Source organism: Rattus rattus, chromosome 6 (genome assembly GCF_011064425.1).
Source record: "Rattus rattus isolate New Zealand chromosome 6, Rrattus_CSIRO_v1, whole genome shotgun sequence".
Taxonomy (NCBI): Eukaryota; Metazoa; Chordata; class Mammalia; order Rodentia; family Muridae; genus Rattus; species Rattus rattus.
In genome coordinates this window covers 140,323,470-140,343,810 of record NC_046159.1, presented here as the reverse complement: position 1 = coordinate 140,343,810, position 20,341 = coordinate 140,323,470, and the positions used below count along the sequence as shown (strand labels likewise).

At 41.1% G+C, this 20,341-nt stretch overlaps 1 protein-coding gene across 3 annotated transcripts in view; it reads right to left on the bottom strand.

Moving 5' to 3' along the window:
• Positions 1-20,233, bottom strand: part of Slc25a40 (solute carrier family 25 member 40) — a 43,700-nt gene extending 23,467 nt beyond the window's left edge. For 2 of the 3 annotated variants that reach the window (XM_032907034.1, XM_032907032.1), the window contains exons 1-8: positions 20,060-20,233; positions 15,995-16,066; positions 15,721-15,832; positions 13,581-13,640; positions 11,657-11,763; positions 4,977-5,044; positions 3,315-3,439; positions 1,966-2,139 (exon numbers count right to left, since the gene is read on the bottom strand). In XM_032907034.1, the coding sequence (XP_032762925.1) occupies positions 1,966-2,139; positions 3,315-3,439; positions 4,977-5,044; positions 11,657-11,763; positions 13,581-13,640; positions 15,721-15,820 (634 nt within the window). In that variant the 5' untranslated portion in view covers positions 15,821-15,832; positions 15,995-16,066; positions 20,060-20,233. The remainder of the gene's footprint in view (positions 1-1,965; positions 2,140-3,314; positions 3,440-4,976; positions 5,045-11,656; positions 11,764-13,580; positions 13,641-15,720; positions 15,833-15,994; positions 16,067-20,059) is intronic. The other variant, XM_032907033.1, reaches the window with a different exon arrangement.
• Positions 20,234-20,341: the final 108 nt, after the last annotated feature.

The following is a 20,341-nucleotide window of genomic DNA, read 5'->3' as shown; positions in this document are numbered from 1 at the left end:
CGAGTCCGCATGTGGAGGTGTAAAAGCACCTTACAGCAGTTGGTTCTCCTGTTGGACTAGGTGGGTCTTGGAGCCTGAGCTCAGGCATGAGGCCTGACAGCAAGCAGCACTGAGTCCTCTTGCTAGTTCTATTTTTGTTTCTTCTGCTATTTTAAATAATTTTAAATTTTGAGGGGTTTTTGTTGTTGTTGTTGATACAGAGTCTTACTGAGTAGTCTAGCCTGGCCTCAAATTCACAGTGATCCTCATGTCTCAGTCTCTCAAATGTTGCTATTACAGACAGACATGAGCCATCACACCTGGTTATAACCACTTTTTAAAAACATGGCACACACAGTTAATCCTACACTCAGGAGGCAGAGGCAGGAATCTCTGTGAATTTGAGGCTAGTTTGGTCTATATACCAAGCTCCAGGCCAGCCAGCGTTATGGAGAGAGACCCTCTCTCCACAAAAAATAAACTAAAGACTCACTTTTAATTAGCAAAATCAGAAATACGCTTAAGATATTTAGATGAGTCAGCAAATTCAATATGGGGAAAACTGTCACACAGGTACAATAAGAAACTATATAATTTTTTTCATAGCAGTACTACTATATATAGTACTATATACATAGCAGTAATATATATGTGTGTATTATACATGCATATATATTATACATAATACACACACACACACACACACACATATATGTATATGGTGGTTTGAATAGGAATGGCTCAGAGATATATGTTTGTGAATGCTGGGACATAGGGAGTGGCTTTGTTGGAGGATGTATGTCACTGGAAGTGGGCTTTGAGGTCTTATAAGCTCAAGTCTGGCCAATGTCTCTCCTTGGTACCTTTGGACGGAGATGGAGAACTCTTAGCTCTTTCTCCAGCACCAAGTGTGCCTGCTTGCCACCATGTTTCCAGTCATGACAATAACAGACTGAACATATAAAACTATAAGCCAGCCCCAATTACATGTTTTCCTTTGTAAGTTTCCTTTGTTGTTCTTCACAGCAATAAAAATCAGACTAAGACAATATACAAGAGTAAAAAATAAGAAAACAGTTATCTGCAAAATTAGAATGTTTCTGGTGAAATTTTTGAGTAGAAAGAAGATGGTTTTAAAGATCAAAACTAAACAATAGATTTTTAGGCATAATAAACCGGAAAGCGTTTTACAGCCCAGTAAGATGATGAAGCCCAGTGTGAACAGTATGGCGGCTCGCTGGCTGGGGCACTTGCCCATTGCCTGACAACCTGGGTAAGAGCAGAGCCCACACAGCTGAAGGAGAACCAACTCCTGCCTTCTGAGGTTACCACTGGGGAGGATGTGGTGCAGCCGTGTAAGGGTTTATAAACAGCTTCTCCATCTACAGTGACAGCAAAGCTTAGGATGACAGGGCGAGTTCACAGGTACTCAGTTTTGTAAATATATATCTGAGTTTTCTTTTTCTTTTTTTCTACAAACCAGAATATAGTTTTAAAAGTAAACTGGCATAGGAGACTATGATTAATTACTTAATGTCTCGATAAAGTATAAAGTCAAGATAATTACCTATTTGATTTATAAAAGTCTCTTCCAGAATACTTAATGGAAAGTTTTTAGTATTTAGTATTTAGTTTTCCTAAAAAGTTAAGTTCAGTTAATTTAAAGATGGTCTTAAATACATTTATAACATTCTTATTTGTATTTTACTTGCCTTATTGATTGATTTATTTAACTTAGGATAATGTTAAAGTAGTTTATGTTATCTGAGTATGAACACATACTAATGAATGCTTAGCAGTGAAATACAAGGATGTGAATAGAAGCTATCTAATCAATAAAGGCTTGTATAGTTCTGAAATGCAAATAGTGAACTACAAATTTGTGATCGATACATAAAAAATAATTACTTTTAAAACCTAGCAAAATTATATGCTCTAAGACAAAGATACTTAAAAATTAACAGCTACTAATAAGACAAATCCTACCTGAGAAGGGCACATCTCTAAGAATAGTAGGAGCCCAGCCCTTCCAAAGGGAAATCCAACCGTCTTCAGACACTTTCACGCTCACAATCTGATAGAGCTCCTTGTAGGAAAACGCCTTAGACTGCATCTTAGTTCTGATCAATTCTAACGGGCTTATCATTGTTACTGCACCAACTAATACAAACAGAAGAACACATAAATTAAAGCATGCATGATGGGAGCAAAACCTAATGCTTACGTTTTGTTTTATAATCTCCCTCTTCCCCCTACCACAAATCATACGCTAAAATTTCCTGCATTTAGAGAAATTGCAGATGTCAGTGCACTAGGAATGCGATGAATGAGCCTCCCCCTGGAAAAGTCACCTCTGCGATCATGGTCTCTCTACTGCCACCTTAGGTCTATGTTCTGTATGTTAGTAAAATTTTAATTAGCTAATAAAGTAAACGGTCACTTGTGACATTTACAGATGTTTGTTTTGGTTGATTTTTGCTCCCTTCCCTCATCCCTGTAGAGACCTTTTCCTCCCCGAAGCCTTCTGCCTTGGATTTTCCCTTCCTACATCAGTTCATCTGTCTATGCTATCCCCACTTACTCTTGATGTCTATAAGGACTAAAATAGAGTATGTGATGATGTTAATAGATTTTCTCATGACAACTGTGTCAAAATAAATCTAGACCCTTTTCTTGGTTTCAATTCTTTAGAGGATAATACTAAAAATTCTAGAGTCAACCAGAGAACAACACTACTGCAAGTAAACAACACTACTACTTCTCCCTCTCCTCTTTTTTGGAGGAAGAGGCTCAGTACATAGAATCAGGCCTTAGAGATCACCTCCCAGGGACCGGGCTTACAATCATGGGCTACCATGCCTAACAAAAGCACATTTGCCTTGTTCTTTGCTCTCTTCTCTTCCCCACTCTTCCCCTTTGTCCCTTCTCAGCCCATGCTCATGGCCGGCCTTTATTCTTCTCTTCTACTCTTCTTCTCTCATTAAACCCTTCCCTGTGGGGAGAGGGAGGAAGCATATTTACACAGAGGCGATCTTCCCTCTGACTAAGCTCTAAATCCTAGAGTTTATACAAAGTGTTACAAAAGCTTTTGCCTGAGTCATGTAATCATATACATTGAAAGTTTAGTAAGCGTCAATTGCAACATCACTCTCAGTAACTGGCTAAGAGTCAATGAAAATGAGACAATCCTACCTCCTGATGACGCTCACTTACTACATGAGCTAGAATGCAAAGCACGCTATACCAATATTCTTCACATCACATAGGTTCTTCATAAACATCACAATTTAGATGCTCTAAGTAGAAATCTAAACGAAAGCAAGGTCATTACTTACATCTGGCGGCAATCCCAGCCACTATTGGTATCCGGGTTTCATTTTCTCCTAATTTGGTTTTCAGAAAAGCACTTAACTGCTCATAGCAGGTGAAATAAATAACTGTGGCAGGAACTGCCATCACTCTGTCAGAAGCACACACAAATACGTTCAGAATTATCAAAAGGCCTCAACTATACTGTTCAAATCACACACTGTGACTGCCCCATGCGAGGAATGTCTCCCCATGCGTGTGCATGTCTCCGTATACATGTGTATTATGTGCACCTGCATAGGTCTGTGCGCAAGCTCGCAGCAAGAACACAAGGTCAAAGTCGGATGTCTTGCTCTGTTGCTTTCCACCTGATTCCTTTTTGAGACAACTGCCCGGCCAGCAAGCAGCAGCAACATGTCTGTCTCTGCCTCCCAAGTGGTTGGATTTCAGGTGCGCACCCATGGGCCTGACATTTTAAAGTGGGTGCTGGGGAGCACACCTGAGGTCCTCAGGCATCCACAGAGAGCACTCTTTCACCCTCTTCCCTATACCAACATTTCTTAAAAGCTCGAGAATAACTCCGAAACAGTTTTAAACCACAGCTCATCTATCACAGCTGCTCATAAGCAAAAGTAAAATACAATTACGCTGCCGGGATTGTAGACATTATACACAACTGTGAGGGAATTCTGATGACATTTAAAGTGAAATATTAAGGGAATTACTATTTAAGTATAAATAAAAATGTCAGGCACAAGTGTGTCATACAGATTAGTGCAACAGGAAATCATTTTCTGTTTTTTATAGTGTGACATCACAATCACAGTGACAGACCACAGCTTGGGATATTTTGATTCTATAGAGATATTCCATGCTGAAAATTTGGAAATAGGACTGAACCTGGAGCTGTCACTAGCCTGTCATCTAAGGCACTAAAGTATATGCCTCAAATATCCTTCAAGGCTGGGTAATTCCCTCCATATAAAAGGCAAGAGGAAGCCAAAACATCTGCTGGAGTTTTCATATTCAGTTTTTTGAGCTTACCATATTTGTTCACAAACTTGTATTTAGTAGAAAACTAGAATTGAATATATAAATATTCAACATATCTTACAGGTTCAGCACAACAAAAGGAAAAGTATCAAATCATTTATTTTCAAACAACAACAAAAAAATATGTAAACATGCAATAAAAACTCTACACACTGGCCAGGTGGGTTGTGGCACTAGGAGGCAGAGGCAGGTGGATCTCTGAGTTCAAGGCCAGCCTGGTCTACAGAGCTAGTTCCAGGAGAGCTGGGGCTACACAAAGAAAGCCTGTCTCAGAAAACCAAAAACTGACAAACAAAAAAACACAACATATTCCGAAAGTCGGGTTGAGTTTTCCAAGGCAGAAACACTCCACACCTGCTGTTACTCATTGCCACAGTAAGTGTGTCCTGTGCTATGCCAGCAAAAGAATTTTTAAAATTGATATATCATCTCTTGATGTGTGGTCTAATTGTAATGAACCATGTGCATAAATAGAATTTCCCTGGGTCTTATGAGTCCTTCTAGAACATCCAATGTAGAGTGTGAAACTCAAAAACAATACTTCAGGGAATGAAAGGTTCTAATATTAAATGCAAGGCTTCGCTCAACTCTGCTGATTACACCCATGATGGAGAGCATAGTGAATTTCAACTTACAGAGTAGGAGGGAGGCCACTCCACAGGGATTTTATGCCCTCATTCCGAACAATTTTTAAAAAGGCATCCTAAAATTATAAACAGAAAGGTAAACAAATTCTGTCTTTAAACATAATAAATATTTATAATGATAACCAGTAATCTGAATATTTTAAACATTAATATCTAAAATATAAGTTTCTTGGATTTATGAATACCCATTCTTATAAAACAAGAGACAATTTCACATACATAAGAGGGAATGTCTCCAGACAGTATTTTTTAGACTGAAAGCTCCACTACTTGCTTTGGCTTTCTTTTTAAACTTATTTTATTTCTGTCTAAGCTTTTGAGGGGCTGGAGATATGGTTCAGCAGTTCAGCTTGCCCTTCCACAGTACCTGAGTCCAGATGCCAGTCCCCATTTTAGGTGGTTCACAAATTCCTGTAAGTTCAGCTCCAGAGGACTCAGTGCCCTCTTCCCACCTCTGGGTACTTGCATACATGTGGGCATAGACTCACAGACACATATATACACATTAACTTTTTTTAAATAAAAAGTTTTCAAAAGATGACTATAAAAAAGTACAGAATTGATTATATCTTCTAAGTATGAAATCTGAGAAAGTATCATTAAAGACCACATTCTGCAGTCTCTGAAGAGGAATCAAAAGCAGTCAGAATCTAAATCAAAGCCTGCTATTAACAAACTCTTATAACTTAATAATAAAAACTTAAAAACCGTCAAAAGATAGAAGTTTCACCATGAAAAATTATGTTCAGCATCATTAATCATTGTGGAAATAAAAATCAGAACCACTTCTAACATAGAGGACAGATTAAAATAAAAAGACATATTTACACATGCCTGTAACCCCAACTACCTGTGAGGTTCAGTCAGGCAAGGGAAAGTCCAAGGCCAGGCAGGGCAATGCACTGAAGCCTCCTGCTTAGGAGGAGGGGAGGGAGGAGGGGAGGGAGGGACAGGGGAAAGGAAGAGGCGGGAAGGAGAGAAGAGAGGAGGAGGAGAACATGGGTCCTAGTGAGGACTGGAGAAACTGGAAGTCTCATATATTGCTTGAAAAGTAATGGAAAGTAAAATGGTATACCCACTTTGAAAAACGGTTTGGTAGTTTCTCAAAAAGCTAAATAAATGTATACCATACAACCCAAAAAATTGACTCAGGATATACATGGAGGAGATATTAAATCACATGTTCACACAAAAGTTAAATGTTGATAACTGTATTACTTACTTCCCAAAGTGAAAATAACCTAACACCTATCAACTAATAAACAGAAATAAAATAAAGTACATTCATAAAGTGGTATGCTATGCAGGACTTAAAAACTGCCAACACAAATCACAACTCTGGAGCACTTACAATACTGTGCTAAGAAGGCACTCACAAACCCACAAGCAGGAAAAGAGGAGCCTGGTAGGAGAGCTAACTTCTAGACATCTGCTCTGACAGGCAGCTCAGTCTTCATGGCTGCCCTGACTGGCCTCAGTGGGAGAGGAGGCACCTAACATGGCAGTTGATGTGCCAGGGTCGGGGGATACCCAAGGTGGAGAAGGGGAAGAGGGATGGGAGGAAGGACTTGGTGAGGGAGGGGCTGGGGGGGAGCAGTGTTTGGGATGTAAACAAATGCATACATTTTAAAAATATATTGTTCTACTCCAGTCAACCATAATCAGATCCTTATCAGCAAAACCAAGGACGCTGTGTAGACTTCCCCTGTAAGGGTGCATTAGAAAAGAATAGCACCTTCAGTGGGTGGGTGTTACACAAGATCAACAGGAGGGAACTTCTCCTGCCCAGGAACACCTCTGCCTACTGTATCACGGTGGTCTCAGAAGAGGAAGTGTGCAGAGGGCAGACCTGCCACCATCTGACCAGGCAGTGCAAAGAGCCAATACTCACTCAGACTTGCTGCCCATGGGTGTGAGTGGAGAACCTACATTTTCAGCTATGCGGCGTTAACTATGTGATTCTCCCTCTTCCTTTTGGGAACAGTACTGTTGTTGTTTAAAATGTCTAAACAAATGTTTAAATAGGATTTGGGGTTTAATAACAACATTCAAAACGCCCAGTGTTTAGTCCGTTCACCATCCTGAGGACTAGGGAGATGTTATACTAAACGAAGCGAGACAATAATTAACACTGACATTGAGTAGATGTCTACGTTCCCTGACAAAGATTTCAAATCAGCCAACATTAAAAACAAAATAAAAACAATGAATGTTCATTTATCAACATATTTAAAGTAAAAAGTACCGATTAGACTGTTCCAGCTAACAAATACATACACAAAAAGCATGACTAGTAAAAATGGAATGGTAAAGCATGTAACACGAAGGGAAGCAAGAAAAACAACATAGAAAGCAAAACAAAACAAAAACAAAAGAGAAACAGGAAAAGACAAGCATAAGCCCTTATATCTATAAATGCACTAATATAGTTTCTCTACTGATTGAATGACAAAGACTGACAATTTAAAACGTTTAAGAAGAAATATTTCAATGATAATATTTAGATTTAAAATGCACCAGAAGCTGGGCATGGTAGCACACAACTGCTGTCGCAGCACTTGGGAGGCAGGGAAAGGCAGATCTCTATGGCCAGCTTGGTTTACCTACCAAGTTCCAGCCAGGGCTACAGGAACTGACAATATTTCACAAAACAAAACAAAACACACTAAAGACCCAACAGAGTGAAGATGTCGTTTCACTCTGAGCTGGGAAAAAAAGTGTAATATAATTCCTCTAAAAAAAAACTTTAGAACTGTTAAAGAATAACTAACTCTTGTATACTCCTCCCACCAAACAAACAAAATGAATGTCTGTAGCAGGTTTTGCACACAGCCTAGCATGGAAATGTGGCACAGACATCCCAGGCCAGTGAGCAATAAGTCAGAAGCAAATCCTGCACTCGTGGACAGCCAGGAAGAGTCTCTCTCTGTCCTATGACTATTACCTAGAGTGAAAAATGCCAACCTCTAAAGTAGCATATGCCATGATTATTCCACATGATGAAATTTCCTGAACTCAGAACTGAATACAAGTTGCTAGAGGTTACTGGGTGGATAAGTGCACAAAGAAATTGGGTATTTTTCTTTAAAGGGATCAAGAAAATCCTCATAGTGCTCTCCTTAGAAGGGTGTTATTGTTACTACCAAGAATATGGGGACGAACATATGTAACTCTTTTTTTTTTTTTTAAAAGGGAGACCTACAATTCTCAAAAAATTTAAAAATAATTTTAAAAAGCTACATTCCCCAAATATAAAAAGGATACACAAAAGAAAGTTAACAAGTTATAAGGTAAGAAATACGTTTCTTTACCACAATTTAATATGACAGGCTTTTAATTCCCTAGTAATTAGAAAATCATAAACAAGAAAACAAACGACTTCCCAAAGAAAAGTTGTCTCCCAGGAGCGCTGACACAGCTAAGCTCACAAGTGAGACCACCACTGCGTCAGTACCTGGCCCAAGTGGAACCCTGGAACCACAGAGCAGCCTGGGACAGGATCCTTCCAGTTTCCATCTGGGACTGGAGCTGACCACGTGCCACAGCTCTCCTCAACCCAATCCCAGCCAGAAAGAGGTTGTCTCCCAGGAGTGCAGACACACCTAAGTTCCCAGGCTCCCAGGAGGGACAAGCTCCAGTCAGAGTCAGAAAGATCAGCTAACACCAGACATAACCAGATAGCAAGAAGAAGCAAGGACAAGAAGTTAAGCAACAGAAACCAAGGCTACTTGGCATCATCAGAACCCAGTTCTCCCACCGCAGCAAATACTGGATACCCCAACACACCTGAAAAATCAAGATTCTGATTTAAAGTCACATCTCATGATGATGACAGAGCACTTTAAGAAGGACATAAATAACTCACTTAAAGAAATACAGGACAACACAGGTAACCAGGTAGAAGCCCTTAAAGAGGAAACACATAAATCCCTTAAAGAATTACACGAAAACACAACCAAACAGGTGAAGGAATTGAACAATACCATCTAGGATCTAAAAATGGAAATTGAAACAATAAAGAAAGCACAAAGGGAGACAACCCTGGAGATAGAAAACACAGGACAGCCATCAGACTTCATAGATGCAAACATTACCAACAGAATACAAAAGATAGAGGAGGGAATCTCAGGCACAGAAGATACCTAGAAAACAATGACACAACAGTCAAAGAAAAGGCAAAAGGCAAAAAGCTCCTAACCCAAAACATCCAAGAAATCGAGGACACAATGAGAAGACCAAACCTATGGATAATAGGTATAGAAGAGAGCGAAGATTCAGATCTTAAAGGGCCAGTAAATATCTTCAACAAAATTACAGAAGAAAACTTCTCTAATCTAAAGAAAGAGATGCCCATAATCATACAAGAAGCCTATAGAACTACAAATAGATCAGACCAGAAAAGAAATTCTGCCTTCACATGATAATTAAAACACCAAATGCACAAAACAAAGAATATTAAAAGTAGTAAGGGAAAAAGGTCAGCATTTTCAACAAATGGTGCTGGTTCAAGTGGCAGTGAGCATGTAGAAGAATGCAAATTGAGCCAATCATATCTCCTTGTACAAACAAAGTTCAGGTCCAAGTGGATCAAAGACCTCCACATAAAACCAGGTACATTGAAACTAATAGAAGAAAAAGTGGGGAAGAGGCTAGAACACATTGGTACAGGGGAAATTTTCCTGAACAGAACACCAATGGCTTATGCTCTAAGATCAAGAATCAACAAATGGGACCTCATAAAACTGCAAAACTTCTGTAAGGCAAAGGGCACTATTATTAGGACAAAAATGCAACCAACAGATTGGAAAAAAATCTTTACATCTGACAGAGTGCTAATATCCAAAATATACAAAGAACTCAAGAAGTTAGACTCTAGAGAACAAAACAACCCTATTAAAAATGGGGTACACAGCTAAACAAAGAATTCTCAACTGAGGAATATCGAATGGCCAAGAAGCACCTAAAGAAATGTCCAACCTCCTTAGTCATCAGGGAAATGCACATCAAAACAACCCTGAGATTCTACCTCACACCAGTCAGAATGGCTAAGATCAAAAAAAAAAAAAAAAAACTCAGGTGACAACAGATGCTGGTGAGGATATAGAGGAAGAAGAACACTCCTCTATTGCTGGTGGGATTGCAAGCTGGTACAACCAAGCACTCTGGAAATCAGTGTGCTGGTTCCTAAGAAAGTTGGACATAGTACTACCCGAGAACCCGGTTATACCACTCCTGGGCATATACCCAAAATATACTCCAACATATAACAAGGACACATGCTCCACTATGCTATGAAGCAACCTTATTTATAATAGCCAGAAGCTGGAAAGATCCCAGATGCCCTTCAACAGAGGAATGGATACAGAAAATGTGGTACATTTACACAATGGAGTACTACTCAGCTATCAAAAACAATGGCTCCATGAAATCCATAGGCAAATGGAATGAACTAGAAAATATCATCCTGAGTGAGGTAGCCCAATCACAAATGAACACACATGGTATGTACTCACTGATAAGTGGATATTAGGCAAAAAGCTCGGAATACCCATGATACAACTCACAGACCATATGAAGGTCAAAAAGAAAGAAGACCAAAGTGTGGATGCTTCAGTCCTACTTAGAAGGTGGAACAAAATAATCATAGGAAGTAGAGAGTGGGAGGGAATTGGGAGGAAGAAAAGAGAGGGAGGAGAAAATGGGGGTGGGGACAGGATCAGGTATGGGAGGAGACAGGGGAGATGTACAGAAGGACAAGAAATTGAATAGGGGTATGTAGCAATGGGGGATGGAGAACTGGTGTAGCCACCAGAAAGTCCCAGATACCAGAGAAGTAAGAGGCTCTAGGACCCAAAGGGGATGACATTAACTGAAATCCCCAACAAAGTAGAGAGAGAAACTATAGAGACCATATTCAGAGGTTAGGCACTGCCCCTGGTTGAGGGATGGGACCACCCATCCTTCTCAAAAATTTAACCCAGAATTGTTTCTATCTAAAGGAAATACTGGGACAAAGAGTGGAGCAGAGACTGAAGGAAAGGTCATCCAGAGACTGCCCCACCTGGGGATCCATCCCATCTACAGCCACCAAACCCAGACACTATTGCTGATGCCAAGCAGTGCATACTGACAGGAGCCTGATACAGCTGTCTCCTGAGAGCCTCTGCCAGATCCTGACAAATACAGAGGTAGATGCCTGTAGCCAACCATTGGACTAAGCACAGGGACCCCAATGGAGGAGTGATGGGAAAGACTGAAGGAGCTGAAGGGGTTTGCAACCCCATAGGAAGAACAATATCAACCAACCAGACCCCCCAGGCACTAAACCACCAACCAAAGAATACACATGGAAGGACCCATGGCTCCAGCTGCCTCTGGCGTCAGTGGCAGGGAAGGCCCTTGGTCCTGGGAAGGCCTGTTGCCCCAGTGTAAGCTAGGGCAGTGAGGCAGGCATGCATGGGTGGGTGAGGGAAGGGGGATGGGATAGGGGGGGGTCTGTGGAGGGGAAACCAGGAAAGGGGATAACATTTGGTATGTAAATAAATAGAATAGCCAATTAAAAAAAGTAAAAAGGAAAAAAAGAAAACTTAAAAAAAGAAAAAAGAAAAAGGAAAAGAAAAGAAAGATAAAGCAAACATTCAAAATCGCAAATAAAAGCAGGTCTTTACCAGAGTCCCATGGAAGTTTCCTGGCTTCTTATACCACGCTTTCTTGCTCTCCTCTTCACAGATACATATGTGATCCATGAGTCCATTACTGTACAGGAAACACTTGCCTAGGACAGCAGAGCAGTTACAGTAGTTAGTTCACAAAGGTATAGCATTTTTACAGATAAGACGCGAGTGCAGTGAGACTAGGAGGGTGGAAAGAGACCTTCTAGTCAGGAACGGACATGACCAGTCAACTGTTTACGGTCAGTCAGAACTGGCCTCTCAACTCACAGTGAAGTGACGGCATGAATTACTAGGCTTTATGCCTTCTGAATCATGGTTTTAAAGACATGTGCACTTAGGTATTTTTAAAGTTACCTACAGGACGGGAGATGAAGAAAGAGAAAGACGTTTACAGGTTAACTTTTGCACACATGGGGAATCCATGTCTAAACATGCAGAACAAATGTTACTGATGGAAGCAGTGCCACGTTTGTCCATTCTTTGCCATGTGTACTGCTCTTTCTGGCCAGCTGTTAGCTTACCTAATTTACCACAACTTGTCCTAATGGCTTCATACTCGCTGACCAGATTGTCCCCTGTGTCAACTACAGAAATTCTGTGTCATAATGTCGTCTGCTTTGCTTCTCAGCTTTTTTTAATATGCACAAGTAACCTTTTAGTCTCTCTCTACATTTATCCTTACCTCATTTCTATATACTTAACAGGCAAGATTTATTTAAAACTGTATTATTCTTTCTTTTCCCCCCTCCACCATATTGATGCTGAGAATAGAACTCAGGGCCTCGTACATGCAAGGCACTCTCTGAGCTACATTCTCAGAACAGGGAGGACTCAAATAAGGCAGTTTACTCCAGCTCAGCCAACTCTTGCTACTTGTGTTTGATACACTACCTTTATACAGCTGGCTGATTACAGTGTTGGTATTCTTGCCCCTCTGATACAATATAGAATTATCTTATCAGATTCCTCATAGTCATAATGAAGCCTCCCCAGCTGTGCAGCAGACATCTGCTGGCCCCCCACCGTGCCCCATTTCCAATGACCACAACTTTCTCCTCCAAAATTCCCTCCTCCTACTCACTGCTTTATCCAAGCCTCCAACTCCAGCAGACATTCTCTGGGAACCCACGGGCCATTCACCCCAGGGGACAGGTAGGCCAACTGTAGATGTTTACCTCTCCCTCCTTTCCTCCACACCCAATCCCCCAGTCCTCCACCCATCTCTGTAGCAGACTACCTGCTGAGGCCTCTCCCCTTACCCCCAACATCCAGCCAATAAAGCAGATTTTCTCCTCCGAACTTCCTCCCCTCTCAGCCCATGCCCATCTCTAGCAGGCTTTCTCTGGAATATTACACATAAAAAACAAAGAGAGAAATCTATAAGGGAAAAAGGCCAAGTAACATATTAAGGAAGACCTACTGGAATAACACATAACTCCTCAATGGAAACTAAAAACTATTAGGGCCTAGACAGATGTTTTACAGGCTCTCAGAGACCACAGATGCCTGCACAGACTACTATACCCAGGAAAATGGTCAATCACAATTTTTTAAAATACATTTATTTATTTATTATATATAAGTTCACTGTAGCTGTCTTCAGACACACCAGAAGAGATCGTTACAGATGGTTGTGAGCCACCATGTGGTTGCTGGGATTTGAACTCAGGATCTCTGGAAGAGCAGTCAGTGCTCTTAACCACTGAGCCATCTCTCCAGCCCATAAATTTTTATTAAAAAAAAAAAAAACACATATTTTTTTCTGCCTATATCTCACTAGGTACAATTAAATGGTGAAAAATGTTTCTAGGTAAGGCATCAATTCTAATAAATTAAAAAAATATCATGGAAACAAAAATGAGCACAATAACATTTTTAAAAGTCTAAAAAAAAGGTTTAAAAAGTTTAATATACATACCTTTAGGGAATGGGTTGTTCTGGGCTTGGAGTCGAATTTTAACAACATCCAGGGGTGTCACTAGGGATATATAAATTTTAATTAAGATATGATATCTCTAAATCTCTATGATGTATATGGTAAGTTAGAAAACTGTACATCAAGTCACACTTCTCCTCATTCCTATGCAAAGGGTAAGCTGTTTATCTAAAAATAGCAATGAACATGTGCCCCACCACTGAGCTGCTCCTAATGTGTGCCCCACCACTGAGCTGCTCCTAATGTGTGCCCCACCACTGAGCTGCTCCTAATGTGTGCCCCACCACTGAGCTGCTCCTAATGTGTGCCCCACCACTGAGCTGTTCCTAATGTGTGCCCCACCACTGAGCTGCTCCTAATGTGTGCCCCACCACTGCCCCACCACTCAGCTGCTCCTAATGTGTGCCCCACCACTGAGCTGCTCCTAATGTGTGCCCCACCACTGAGCTGCTCCTAATGTGTGCCCCACCACTGAGCTGCTCCTAATGTGTGCCCCACCCACTGAGCCCCACCACTGAGCTGTTCCTAATGTGTGCCCCACCACTCAGCTGCTCCTAATGTGTGCCCCACCACTCAGCTGCTCCTAATGTGGTCCTCAGCATTTCTGTCCACAAGATGGGCTACAAATCACTTCTCACACTTGACTAGTCATTTCAATCTACAACTACAATTCTATCTGTGTTAAAACTAAAGAACTACAATTCTAGAAAATATGTTGTTCTAAAAGTCTAAAGATTTAAGAAAAACTTGATATTATGAGTAACTAAAAATCAGTGTTAGACTTCCAATCTGATCAATTTATCTGTATCAGCATTAGGTCGTGCCATCCACTTGGGAACAACAGAGAAGAAAATTTGTGTCTTTTCATCTGCATGCTTTAGTTCATAAAAATAAGGTAACATTAAATTGTGATTTCAAGAAAACTGTTACTCATCAGAGAACAAGAAAGTCACATTAGATAATTTTTAAGGCCATTATGAACTTGAATTCTAACTTAAAGGTACAACATAAAACAAGTGGTTTACATACTCTAATCACTTGTTACCTTGATTAAACAAACTAGTCAACACAAAATCATTCAAATGTTAACCTATCACTTATACCGTTTGACTATGGCTATGTGAAATACAAAAAGCTAAGTCCACAAAAACTTGAGAAACTCTTAAGTTACCCCAAATTGTGTTATTCTATATGCAAATATTTTATTCCTTTCCTAGTTTAAAAGACTTAAAAGTGTTGTAAAAGTTTAATAATGTTGATAGGGACACCTAAGAATTCTTAATTTAAAAACAAATTTCTCCCTCCTTCTTTTCTGGTTTTTCTATTAATGTAGCCCTGGTTGTCCTGGAACTCCGATGTACATCAGACTGCCCTACAAAGACCCACACGTCTTTGCTTCCCAAGTCCTGGGATGAAAGGTGTGTAATACCACACTCTGCTAAAACCCCTTATTTTCAGTAAAAAGGTAAGCCTTGGAGAAATGGGTACTGTAGCAGCAATGTGGGGTGAATAAGCAAGGACAGAAATCTGATTCTCTTCATTTTTTATTCTTTTCACATTACTGTGCTAAAACACCGGAAACCTGCATATTCTATACGACCCCTAGTTTGGTGGCTCGAAAGATAGCTCAGGGAAGTGCTTGCCACGCAAGCGAGCAGTCTAGATTTTAAATCCCCAACATCCACATTTGAACACTGGGCCCAGTGACACTGGACTGTACTCCCGGCACAGGAAGGCAAAGACAAAGAGGATCCCTGGGGTTTGCTAGCCAATCATTCAGCTCTGCCTTCAGTGAGTGACCTCGTCTCAAACACTAAAGTGAAGACGGGCTGAAGGCATCCAGCACTGAACTCTGGGCTCCACACACTCGCACGCCCATGCACACGCATGCGTATGAACACATGTGAATTCACAGGCACACACACAAGTAAAGGACAGGACAACAGAAGAGGCTGACATTGACTTCTGGCTGCCACGTGGCGCATGTTCACAGACAACAAAAGTCCATGTGTTACACGAGTCCCACGCCGCACCCCTCGAAAATGATATTCTTATTCCACGGATACTAAACTCTCATGGAATAATCCAAGTTACATAATCTGTGCTGGCAGCGTAATTTTACCCATTAGTGATGTCACTACAGCCCCAGCACAGGAGGCCATCATTTGTTGAAGAGGTGTCACTTGGATTGTTGGCGGTGGCCCTCCGGTTTCAGGCTCCATGTTTCTAACTAGCTGAAAAAAAAACCCATTAAAGCAAAGATTAAAACAATGTATGTGCACATATAGATATTATATATATATATATACATATACATATATATACATATGCACATATATATAATACACCTGTGTATATATGTAATAAAATTGAATGGCAAATGCCTTCAAAATTACCTGTTAGGTTATAAAAACAATAATCAGGAGTGCTTGCCTAACATGGCCAAGTCTTGGGTTGGATCCTCAGCACTGCGAAAATAAACAGAAGATAACAGAATAAAACCATATCAAAACACATCTTTTTATCACCGCCAAAAGTAAGTTATAAATGGAAGCCAGGGTGCGACTGGCACTAACAGCATATGGCCTCTGATCAAATGTGCTTGGCTAAGCTGTAAGAGCAGCATTACATTTGCAGGACAGGCAACCAACGGGTACAGAAACATCCTTTGACCGAGAGCCAGATCAAAAGCAGCTAAGTGATGAGAATTTACAAAATCTTTACGTCTGCCGATAAACACTACTTAGATACTTTCTCTATTCTGGAACAGACTACCGTTCAATATAGCGCAATTTTTATTGCATACCAATAGTTGTTCCATAGTTATAAAGTAAAAACACACAGCTTCAATCGGTATCTTACAAGAACTTAATGAGACAGGCAATATTATTACTTTTTGGAAGTTGTATCTATAGAAACACATAGATATTGATATAGGTGCACGTTCTGTTTTGAAAAAACAGCAAATACTATTTATGTTTAGTTAGTACCCTGCTATAACTATAAACAAGCACTATGATAAATGTTTATATCATTTTTACTGCTGTGGAGTGGTATATAATTATGCGTAAACAATCTCTTATACTTAGGTTTTCAAATTCTCAACAGGAAACCATTTTGATATAATATCCAGTTCATGTATCTTTTTGTAGTCTTTCTACACTTACCTCAGCAAGGAAACTAGGATAGGCTATGATATTAAAACACATATGGTGATACATTGCTCTAATCCCAGCACTTGGGAGGCAGAGACAAGGAGAATCTCTGTGAGTTCAAGGCTAGTCTGGTCTACATGTTGATGTCCAGGACTGCCAGAAAACCCAGGGAGACCCAGTCTCAAAGAAATCAAAAGCCAAGCCAGCAAGCCAACAAACAAAAACGCCTTATTACAAAGTCTGCTGTGGTGGTGAGCACCTGTAACGCCAGGCCTCAGGAGCTGAGACAGGAGGAGGGAGGGTTACAAACCAGTCTGAACTTTACAGCAAGGCTCTGCCTCTCACAAACACATTTTGTAACAAACGTCCTTTCTAGGAAGACAGACTAATGTACACGTTCACTGGTAGCATGTCATTCCAAGCACTGTGATGTTCACGAACCCTCTCTAACATTACATGTCTTGTCCCCTCTGCTTCCTGGATGTCATGAGCTGAACCTCTCTGTTCCCCTAAAGGCTTCTACCATAATGTTACATATCAACAGTTGGAAGTTAAGTCCAATACAAATAATTATTATTAGAGGCCCCAAGTGAGCAGTAGATAAACGTTCTGTCTAAGTCAGGCTTACTTTGAGTAGGAAAGAAAGAAAACATCTTTTGGCAAGAAAGGCTTAAATGGAAGAAGTAAAACAGGAAAGTGGTAGGTATTACAAAAGTATTCACCATTTAGATTCAAGAATATCAAATGTGTATTTGGTTATATTTGGCATGATGTGAAAAAAGCTGATGAGGCCACCTTTGAACATCACAAAAATGGTGAGGCAGATTGCACAAATATTAACTTCATTGATAGACAAAAAAATTACAGAACAAAGGGGCTTATATCTGGCTGTAGATATAACTCAGTGGTAAAATATAAAGTACCCAGTTCAGTGTCTAGAATACACATGTGCGAGCGCGCGCGCGCGCACACACACACACACACACACACACACACACACACACACAGAATTTGTCAAAGGTCATAAAATTGCTTTAAGGCTGGACCAGTTCTAACTGAACTTGTTTCTCAACTCACAGCCAATAAATGTTCACTTAGTTCCAGGGGTGTCCAAACTTTTGACACAGTTACATTACGTTGTCATTTACTAATGTGCTGGGCCACATTCATAGCTATCCTAGGATGCATTTAGTTTATGGGACACACGTTGGTTTCCAGGTTTTATCCCAGAACTTGGGAGGCAGAGGTCGGTATGCATTTCTTTGAGTCTGAGGCCAGCTTGGTCTATATAATGACATGCACACCATATGACAGCCAGAGCTACATACTGAGACCATGTCTCAAAAAATATAAACAAAACCAAACAAGCTGGATGGACAAAATTCTCCAATGTTTTCCAGTTTTTCTTAACAGAATGACTTGATACCGTTTCTCGCTATAAATTACTCTGGCCCCATTCATTTATTCTTGTATGTAAAGCCTTCTTTATATTCTTTAGAACTTTAGGTTGGGTATGGTGAGCCTTTCTGTAATCCCAGCACTTGGGAGGCTGATGCAGGAGGATCTCTACTGCATTCAAGGTCGGCCTGGGCTAGGCAGTAAGGCCTGGGCTAGGCTGGACTACAAGGGAGACAATCTCAAAAAGAGAAACAAGAAAACATAAATAGCATTCTTCTAGAGACCTGATTACTGAGAAGGTGTAGGGACTTTGGTCTTTATACAACCGAGGCCTTCTTCCTGTGGCTGTCACGTGACAGTGGGTGGTAGACTGAAAAATCACTAACTGGGTGGTGAGTAGATATTCTCATTCATAGCTTGGAATTATCCCTTATGTAACTCATAAGGGCGAGTCTAACGCCATGGTTCCAACTCTGTCCCTGTCCTGTCTCAGAAGAAACAGAAATCACCTTTCAAAATGACTTCCTGTTTTCATTATTTCCCAAAGAAACATGATTACATCTTTCCTGAAAACTTCAAATGAAAAAGAAAGGAAAAAAGAAAGAAAAAGAACCCATCTTCCCTTCCATCACTCCTTCCTTACTGGCATTTCTTTCTTCATTCATTGTGTTCAACCACGTGACTTCTAGTCCCCCAGTTCACATCTGGCACTTAGCTCTATAACCATTGGAACTGTAATTACCCCTATTACACCCTAACTGCCATTAAGGAAGTGGATGGCACTTCCTGCATCCTAAGCACAGCCTAGGGTTCAGGTTCTAGCCAGTTTGAACTCTGCTGGGGACAGAGTTGTGCAGGGGAATTAGAGTTCTTACTGTTCCAGGCCTGCACTGTGCTTTCCCACTGATAAGTTCTGTTCCCAGGGTCTTCCAGCTCCTCAGCTTCCTCTCCCTCTCTGCACTCCCCTCCCCTCTCCACTTCTTCATCTCACAAGCACTACTCCAAGGCATTCCGCTCTCCCTCGTGGCTTTAATTCTATTCTGTATCAGTGTTTCTCAGAAATTTAAACCATTTCACAAACATGGAGATTCTGTGTTTTTCCTGGAGCTTACACTTTGAAAACTGAATCCTCTCCCCAAATTTTTTTTTAAATGTTTGCTCAAACTACAACTCCTCCTTCTCAAGATCTGTTAAGCAACTATTTATAAATTCATATTCATCAGTACAATGTCTCTTAATATGTATTTCCCTCTTCTAGACATTTCTTACGATTACAAATTATCTCTAACTCTCTTAAATCAGTTTAATAAGGGCAGACCCATGATTGTCACTCCAGCTCCCATCCTTAACCTGTTCAAAACAAAATCATTTCTTTTGGCAACCTAATCCGTCTTGATGTCATCTTTGGCTAACAGTCTCACAATTCACCTATCTGGTGCCTGAATATACTTATCTGCACTGTCCTGAGGTACTCCCTCAAAAATCAATACTATAAGGAGTGTCTACCATAGCCAGGAGTTAAGAAATGCAGAACAGTACAAAACATTAACGTCTGTAAGGGTGAGAGCAGAAGTATACTCCAAACAAGTTTTGTGGGGCATTTTAAAACAAATCAGGCACTTGAATTTCGTCTCGACCATAATCTCGTAACTATTCCCGCTTGACAGATAAAAAACCCTGAGACTTCATTTTCCACTCTTTCATTGCTGCAAAAAAGAAACTATTCACACAGAGAGAAAATACAGGTCTGTACAGAGCAAAAGTACCAAAAGGGCTGCGAGAGCCGGGTCAGGCGGATGGACCCCGGCCCCGCCGCCACCACGGCCACCCAGGACCTCTGCGGCCTGTCTGCAGGTCGGCGGGAGCCCAGAGCCGGCCCTGCGTCCCACACCGGGTTAATGGGAGTACCTGGTGGCGAGGCAACTGCAAGGCCGGGGTTCCAGCAAACCTAGCAGGTGATGACCGCAATGTGGTGAAGCCTCCGAGGCTAACTGCGTCCACTGCCCGGGTTGCCCCGGGGACACTCCCAAGTCTGCAGAGCGGCGCCGGAACCCGAAGAGGACGCCGGAGACCAGGGGTGTCTGAGGCACCGCAAGCCCGCGCGCTGGGGGCGGAGCGTGGGCGGGGCCACCACCCGGGGGCGGGGCCCTCGGCGCGCGAGGCCCGCCCGGCGTAGTTAGGGCGGGGAGC